Source organism: Elephantulus edwardii, unplaced genomic scaffold (genome assembly GCF_000299155.1).
Source record: "Elephantulus edwardii isolate Elephantulus edwardi_28Jun2011 unplaced genomic scaffold, EleEdw1.0 scaffold00109, whole genome shotgun sequence".
NCBI lineage: Eukaryota > Metazoa > Chordata > Mammalia > Macroscelidea > Macroscelididae > Elephantulus > Elephantulus edwardii.
In genome coordinates this window covers 3947701-3956485 of record NW_006399859.1, presented here as the reverse complement: position 1 = coordinate 3956485, position 8785 = coordinate 3947701, and the positions used below count along the sequence as shown (strand labels likewise).

General features: G+C 44.8%; 1 protein-coding gene across 3 annotated transcripts in view; it reads left to right on the top strand.

Moving 5' to 3' along the window:
- The window catches only part of NAV2 (neuron navigator 2), a 948472-nt gene that overhangs the window by 912651 nt on the left and 27036 nt on the right, over positions 1-8785 (top strand). For all 3 annotated transcript variants that reach the window (XM_006892015.1, XM_006892014.1, XM_006892013.1), the window contains 4 exons: positions 2465-2618; positions 4025-4187; positions 4932-5032; positions 7624-7719. In XM_006892015.1, coding sequence (XP_006892077.1) covers positions 2465-2618; positions 4025-4187; positions 4932-5032; positions 7624-7719 — 514 coding nt within the window. The remainder of the gene's footprint in view (positions 1-2464; positions 2619-4024; positions 4188-4931; positions 5033-7623; positions 7720-8785) is intronic.

Genomic DNA, 8785 nt, shown 5'->3' with positions numbered 1-8785 from the left:
TGGCCTAGGTAACATTCTCTGGATACCCTAGGCATTCTTTTTTTTTTCCTTCTCCTTCCCCACCCAGGGGTCAGATGGCACAATCTGGGGACTGAGGAGCTCACCCTGAGGGCCGCAACGGCTCGCCCTGAGCCGGGGGCTGAAGGCAGCCCGCCCCGGGAACACCAGCCTTTTGTACTTCACTTCACTTTACTTTGTCTTCCCGTACTGCCCTCTGGAATCTTCTGTTCAACTCCTTAATATCTTGATTTCTTTCCTTTGCTTTGGCTTCTCGGCACTCCAGTGCCATATTTAGAGTTTCTTCTGTCATCCATCTTGGTCTTTTCTTCCTCCTCTGTCTTTTTAATGACCTTTTGCATTCCTCCTAGATGATATTCTTGATATCCTCCCACAGCTCTGGTGTTTACTCATTAATGTTCAAGGCCTCAAACCAGTTCCTGAGATGGTTTTGAAATTCAGGTGGGATAGACTCAAGGTCAAATTTTGGTTCCTGTGTACTTAATTTTCCTTAGCTTCAGCTTGAACTTGCATATGAGTAGTTGGTTGTCTGGTCCACAATCAGCACCTGGCCTAGTTTTCACAGCTGATATTGAGCTTCTCCAGTGAATCTTTCCACAGATGTAATCGATCTGATTCCTATGCATACCATCAGGTGAAATCCATGTGTATAGCCTGCGTTTATGTTTCTTATAAAATGTATTTGTAATGAAGAAATTATTATTATTTTTTTCTGGAAAGGTTTTTATTGCGATTTGGTCCACAATCAAGATTTCCCATTAGCTTGTGATCAGGGTCCTGGTGGGAGCAGAGCCCAAGGAGGTCTGTCGGGTGGGGGGTGGGAGACCTCTGTGCAGTTCTAAGGCAGCGAGGTGGGGGGCGCGTGTGCAAAATTCTATCTCCAGCTTCATTTCTGTCACCAAGTCTATGTTTTCCAACTGCTGATCCTTCTTCTCTATTCCCAACTTTTGCCTTCCAGTCACCCATTATTATTAATGCATAGTGATTGTATGTTTGATCAATCTCTGACTGCAAAAGTTGGTAGAAATCTTCTATTTCCTCTTCTTTGGCTCTGGTTGTTTCTGCATATATTTGAATGATGATAGTAATTCACTGGACTTCCTTGTATGCATATGAGTATTACCCTGTCATTCAGAACATTGTATTTCAAGACAGTCTAGAAATGACTGTTTAACTATGAAAACAGCCCCATTTTTCCTCACCTTTTTGTATCTAGCATAGAAGGTCATTTGATCCTCAGACTCAAAATGTCCCATGCTTCAGTTTGCTTGGCTCTACAATTAACACTTTTGGTACCAGCAATCGGGAAATTGAAAGATGAACTGCATTGGGAAAGTCTGCTGTCAGAGACCTCTCCAAAGTACTGAAGAGCAATGATGTCAGTCTGGAGACTAAGGTGTGCCTGATACAGGCCATGGTCTTGGCAGTTACATGCTATACATCAGACAGCTGGACAATGACTAAGGATGATAGATGGAGAATTGATGCCTTTGAGCTGTGGTGCTGGAGAAGAGTATTAAATATACCATGGACTGCTAGGAGAACAAACAAGTTAATCCTGGAGAGGGTGAGGCCTGGCTGTTCCTTGGAGGCAAGGATTCTGAAGCTTCATCTAACATACTTTGGACATTTTGCAAGGCGGGTTCAGTCCTTGGAGAGGGACATCATGTTTGTGACGGCGGAGGGACAGCACAGGAGAGGAAGATCCTCAATGAGATAGATTGATTCAGTGACAGGGTAATGGGTATAGGTGTATTGGAGACAATAAGACAGGCAAGGGATAGAGCAGGGTTTAGGGCTGTTGTACATAGGGTCACTGAGTTGCAGGCGACTCTATGGCACGTAACAACAACAACTAGCCTTCTTGGTGTCTGCCTGGACAAGATACCAGGAGTATGCTGCTGTGAAGTGTTAAAAACTGAAAGTAATATATTTTAGACCATTATGATTATCATGAGTCCAGAATGAGGGTTGCAGAGTGGAGTATACTTGAGGTGGGGTTGGGGGTGAGGGTGTGTGGAGGGGATTGTGTACCAGTGAAGGAGTTTTTCTTTTGCTTTTCAAGGAGAGGAGCGAACTGGGAATGGTAGTGGGGATGGGGTGGGGTGGGTGGGGAGAAAAGTGCAATAGCGAATGAATGGAATTCCAAAATCTCTCTAGATTTTCATTGAAATTGATAATAAAAAAACAAAAAAATGAAGGTTACCGCTCTTTTTTTGCAATTTCCTATTTGTCCATATGTAGCATGTTGATGAAAAATGCATCAAAGTCCTTCAATTTGTTGGAGTTCAGTCAGTAAAATGAGGGAGTTGCAGGTGCTTTTGGGGGATTGCCACCTCCAGGAAGCACCAGGCAGCTGGTGACCCGTGGTTACTGCTGATCAAGCCTCGTGGTTACGAGGAGCGCCTCAGAGCTGCCCTTGCTAATACCTCTCCTCTTTCCCTAGCATTTCTGAGTGCATAGACAGTGAAGCCGAGACAGTTATGCAGCTCCGAAATGAGCTGAGAGACAAGGAGATGAAGCTCACAGACATCCGCCTGGAAGCCCTCAGCTCTGCCCACCAGCTTGATCAGCTCCGGGAGGCCATGAACAGGATGCAGGTAAGAGCACAGGAGCATGGGCTGCGCCCAGGATCTTCTGGGGAGGAGCCAAGCCCGGGGGTTACCTTGGAATCTGGTGGCAGCAGCTCACCCTGCCAGCCTCTGTCTCTTTGTTTTCGTCTTCTCCCACACAATGCTCAAAGACCGGTCTTATTATTTATTTCTTTTTTAAGTGATGCTTAGTGGATGTAGAAATATTCACAACATGTTTCTAAGTTAAAAGTCAAGCTGGAAAAATAACAGCATGCACAGAATGATTCCAGATGGGGTTTTTTTGGTGGGTTTTTTTAAAAATTTTATTTTATTTCATTATTTTTTGTGTGTACTGTCAAATCAGATCTGACTGATACAGGAGGAGATTGTTCCTCCTTCTCCAGCAGAGCATCTGGTGGATTTGAACCGTGTACTTCTGAGATTGCAGTGCAGCTTCTTGCCACTAGGCCACCAGAGCTCACCGTTTCCAGTTTTGATAGGGGGAAAATGTCAAATATTAACATACAAGAAAATTTTAATAGGGATTTTCTCAATTTGAGGACAATCTCTTGAAAGTCTAAGAAATTTCATCAATTCCTTTCTTGTGCTTAACATGTTTCAGCTTTGCCTTCTGCATAAGCTGTGGTTCCTTTTGCTTGGCCTTCAAGTCCTTCTGTAGTGACTGTTAACCTTCCTCCCTCCCTTCCAGGTTCTATTAACCAGCCACGGAAACATGAAGGGTTCCCTTTGCAGACCCTTGGGAACCTGTGTTCCATAGCATTCTTCCACTGGTAGCTTTCTCTGCAGATCTAAATCAGATCCTTCTTCCAAAAAAACCATTGCTTTTTCCCTTGGCAAAATATTCCAATAGGAATTTAATGCTGTCAGCTAGCTTCCTACAGATTTGTTCTAGTAACCTCTCCCTTCTTTTGCCATGGATTGAAGAAATTTAAGTTTTCTGAATTACTCGTCTCTGATTTCAGTCACCTGTTCTCTGACCTGAGCACTAGTGCCTCCCACGAAGTAGGTAGTTCATAAGCATTCAGACCTTCTAAGGTATGCAAATTGGGACCTCAATGGAAATCAGCATGTCCTAAAGAAGGTTGCCCGGGACACTGATTACATGAGAAATTCCGAAATATAAGACTTTTTTTATTTAACATTTAGGAAGCAGAGTTTGGGAAATACTGTCTTGGTCTTTTCAAAAGCCAGTGCTCTGAAGGAATGAACCTTTCTTTCCCTGCCAAGCACACCTCATGTGTCGCTGCAAAGGAGCAAATACTGCTGCGTCTCTGATGGTGTTTCTGCTCATACTCTGCCATGGCTGCAGTAGCAACTTGATCCTATCAGGAAACGTTTGAGGCTTCCCTCCATAAAAGGCTTATTCACATACTACCTACCTAGTAAGTGTATTTCTCCTTTATTCTTTGCAGAGTGAAATAGAGAAGCTAAAAGCTGAGAATGACCGACTGAAGTCAGAGTCTCAAGGCAGCGGCTGCAGTCGGGCTCCCTCCCAGGTGTCCATCTCAGCCTCCCCGAGGCAGTCCATGGGCCTCTCCCAGCACGGCCTGAACCTCTCCGAGTCAACCAGCTTGGGTGAGTGGTACCGCCGGGCCAGGAGCAGGCCTGAGCCTGCAGCTGACACATTCAGTCTCTGAGAGCCCCAGTCTAAGCAGAACAACAGATGAAATGGAGAGGCAGCAGGCGTGTGTGCAGTGGAGGCGTGCGTGTGTCTGGGTGTGCGTCTGCTACCAACATGAGCCCAGCCGTTAGACTGCTATCATGCTTCGCTCCAGCGCCCCAGATTCTCCAAGCCCTGAGCTTGGGCCCCCTCCCCCACCATGTTGAGTTCCGTTTAGTCCATTTTAAAAGGCTGACCTGCAAGCTGAATGCTGCATACAAACCCCATAGTCGCAGGTCCCTGCTGGGGCAATGGCTTTGTCCATAACCATCCTGCCTTCAGGATGGATCCCAGGCTGGTGCAGTAACCAGTGAACGTGATGGAGGTTTTTCTTTCTAAGCATCTCAAGGCTGACGCTTTTCTTTTTTTCCTCCATGATGCTGCTGTCGCTGTTGTTTTGGTTGAGCCCCCTCCCTCCTCACACTTCCATTTGGCTAGGTGCATTGTCAGCCTGCTGGCTCCTCGGTTGATCCACCATTGATTTTTGTGGTTGTGTTCTCCATGCTCCCGTCTCCCTCTCCCCTACACCTTCACCTCCTTTCCCCACACGCCCGACACCTGGTTTGTCCCGCTGCTGTGTGCCAGCAAGCAGCGGGGGTGTCAGGAAGCCGGCTTTGCTGTCCCATGTGCCTAAGGCTGTTGATGTTTTCCATTCGCAGACATGTTGCTGGATGACACTGGTGAATGCTCGGCTCGGAAGGAAGGAGGCAGGCATGTTAAGATAGTTGTCAGCTTTCAGGAGGAAATGAAGTGGAAGGAGGTTAGTTGGATCCCTTTCCCTGCTCTGCCTGCCCTGTCCCCAGGTAGCAATACCTAGTTCAGGGATTTAATCCTAAAACCATAGCACTTCGGAGCCTAAGGTGATTTCAAAACACTGCTAACGCCTGTCTTAACTAACCGTAATTCCCAGCTGCATTTTGACACAGTTAAACCCTTTCCCTTTCTTTATTTGGAAAGGCCAATAGAGAACAGTAACTATGGTCCCACACCGCACTTTCCTGTAATTACCTCAATACTAACATGAGATAGAAATGCTTTTCTGAATTTAATATCCTTCTAGAGACATCAAAGGCAGCTAAGCACACTTAGCACAGAGGGGACAGCAGCACTAAGCTGGCCAGTTCTAGCTGACCCAGAGGACCAGTTTTATCAGGAGGAAGCAGACCCAGGTGGCCAAGCCAGTGAACATTCCCTGGGTGTTCTGACTCGCTAGGTCTGGGGGATCCAGTATCCATTCTCCTCCAGAGGCTACGGGCTGTCCTACCACCAGACACTATTTATGGGTGGAGACTGAGAGTGAAAGTTAATTTTTAATCAGTGATTAAATCCGAACAATGCTGTGAGTCACCATCTCTCACTTAAGCAGGTAAAGAACTCTTGGGTCATGATGTCAAGGCTCCTGAGTTTTGTCTGTTCTTTCTGAGTATTTCTAGCCAATAAACTAGCATAGTCCCAGTACTGAGGAGAGCCACCCGCAATCAAATCTGTATAGAGGCATTGTTTCCAACTCAGGGCCACTCCTCTTATGTCACAGTAGAACTCTTATCCATAAGGTTCTCAAGTGTATCTTCAGAAGTAGATTGCCAGGCCTTTCTTCCAAGACACCTGGGAGTGAACTGAAGCCACTCCTGTTTTGGTTACCAGCTGAGAATATTGACCATTTGCATAATCCAAGGATTCCAGGCGGGGACCTAAACCCAGCTGAATCAAGTCAATTCCAACTCCTAGCAACACTGTAAGACAGAACAGAACTGCCCATAGGGTTTCCTAAATGATACTCTTTATGGAAGCAGGTTCTCATCTTCTTTCTGCAGAGCAGCTAGTGGATTCAAACCCCAACCTTTAAGTTAGCAGTCCAAGTGCTTCACTGCACCACCAGGACTTCATATAAGGGCTCACAGTTCTAGCCAAGACAGGATCTTTAGTAAAAATATTTTGGCCATAAGATTCTACTTGAAGTCTACTTGTTGGCTCTTTAATGTCACTAAAGGGGAGAAACCCAGAATTTTGAGGTTAGCAGGGATTTTACAATCATCTAACTTAGATGGTAGAGAGTATTTGGATTTGCAAAGTGGAACCTCGTTCTCTCATTCCCCTACTCAGATCCCTCATTCAAGTAAGTACAGGTGACACCTCTGATCTCATTGCATTGTCATGAAAATCAAGATAAACAGATCTTAAGAGTTGCTTTCAGTTAATCATTTTGGATCACCACAGCGTCCAGGTGAAGTTGACTGGGTATTTTCTCCATGTTTCAAACGAGAGATCTCAAAATCTAGGTATCGTTGACTTGAGTAAGTCATAGGGTCCGGTCATCAGATTCCCAGACTGTGTGTTCTTTTCTCTGCTGAGTTTGCTTAACTGCCAGATGTTCCCCCTCACTCTCCTAATTCTATCTTTATAGTGTGTGAGATAGTTAAAACCCCACTGTATGGAATAGTCCACTAGTTTTGCTTTCATCTGTGTAATTAGTTAGCCTCCACTCTGCAGAGCCCTGTAGGCAGAAACGTAAAACAAGTAAAATATATAATTTTTTGTGAACTTCTCAGAGTTTTACAAATTTTATAAACTGAGTTTTTTTAATGTTTAACTACAAAGAAAGGCAATAAATGTTGTTTTAAAGCCAAAATAGAGACATATTCTAGCCTAAAGAAGTTTAAGATTCAGCAGAGATAAACCTGATAACTGAATATGACGATATAAACCCGTTGTACTTAGTTCTGGCTCATCACCCTTCCACCAGCTTTCTGAGGCTATAAATCTTTATGGAAGGAGATGGTCCACCTTTCTTCCAAGCAGCAGCCAGAGGATTCAAATTGCCAACCTTTTTGTTAGCAGTCTCGTGCATTATGCGTTACCAGGGCTCCTTCAAGACAGAAATATCTAAGAATAAACAAATGAATGAAGACTATATTCTACAACCTGTATACAGAACTGTGGAAGCAATTGTGAACTCTAACCTGATGGGGTGAGTTGTTGAAGGCTTCTAGGAAAAGATACGTGTTTCTAAGCAAGATTTGGAAAGGATGCTACAGCACATTCCAGGCAGAAGGAAATGCGTGTGATTCACTAATTGTGTCAAGCACTCACTCGGCAGAATGTTCCAGATCTCAAGGAAATGACCCTCTTACCTTGGCCCATATGTTGCTGCTTTAGAAATAGGAAAGTTATATAGATGAAGATAAGCTTTTAAGGATGCTGTATTCACTCTAACTTGTACCTAGTGTTGAAACAAGTAAGACTTTTATTCCCTGACTGTTGGTGGAGTTCTAAGGCAATCTAAGTCCTCTGCTGAATGATGTCCATAAAGACCCGCTTGTTTTTCACCTGCGTACATTTCCTTACCCTTAGGATTCCAGACCACATCTCTTTCTTATTGGCTGCATTGGAGTTAGTGGCAAGACGAAGTGGGATGTGCTCGATGGGGTGGTTAGACGGCTGTTCAAAGTAAGTATTTCAAGAAGACGGGTATGGCATCAGAGCTGATATGGGGACCTGGGTGATTTTGAAAAGATGTTTGTAGTGTCCTGAAGTCTGTAAACACCATTGTTTATTACTTCTACCACCTGAGTACTAATAACCCATGTTAATTATGCCAGAGACCAGGCAAATCCCTTGAGTTACCTTACTCTGATTTATCTCCATCTTGGGAGGAAGATTTTATTATTTTCCCATTAGTGAATAAAGTTGAGCCTCAGGGTGGGTCACTTGCCCAAGACCATGGATCTCGAACTAGGCCATGCAGGTCCAGCTAAATGAACCCAACTTCCAAACTTGGCCTGTACTTGTACGCTTTGGTCTCTTTCTAGCACCAACTCCCATGGCTTCCCACAGAGAAAATTCTATTTCTTGGCCAAGGGTTATCCCTCATCGTGGTGGGTCAGACTGTAGAAATGTCAACAGGCAGGAGGTGTGAGTGGCTAAGGGCAGATTAGCTCTCCTACCTGACCCAAAATGATTTCGGCTGACAGTCAGGTGGGATGCCCTTGGATTAAAAGACAGACTTGATCTGAAAACCCCTTCAGAGGCATCTTAGTGAGAGAACAGGACTTTAAGACAGAAAGCTGTCATTTGCCTCCCCCTGATCTCTGGGTTTAATGGCTGGAGGCTGTCAAGTCAGTGGACTGCTGGTCACTTAAGAAGGAACAGTTTCCAAATTCTACACATTTTCCCTTTGGAAGATCTAAGGCTACTTTTCTGTAACAGCTCTAGGTTTTACTCTCTTTATCATCAGCATGATTTTTGCCTTGGGTCAGGAGAAAGGGCTGGTGGAGAGATTTCTTATCAGAGTAATATTTTCATGAGTTTTCCAGCGCTGTTCATAGACCCTGCTATCTTCAGGGCTCAAGCTGAACTTAGAGAACACAGCCCGACTTTTCCGTGCTTGGTTCATCCAGACTAAACGTTTACGATCCTGTTAGGGCTTTCCTTTTTATTCCCCCCGCCCCCCCCCCGCCATCACTAACCAAATAAATGTGTGGTTTAAGAAGCCCACGATACTAGGACATTATCC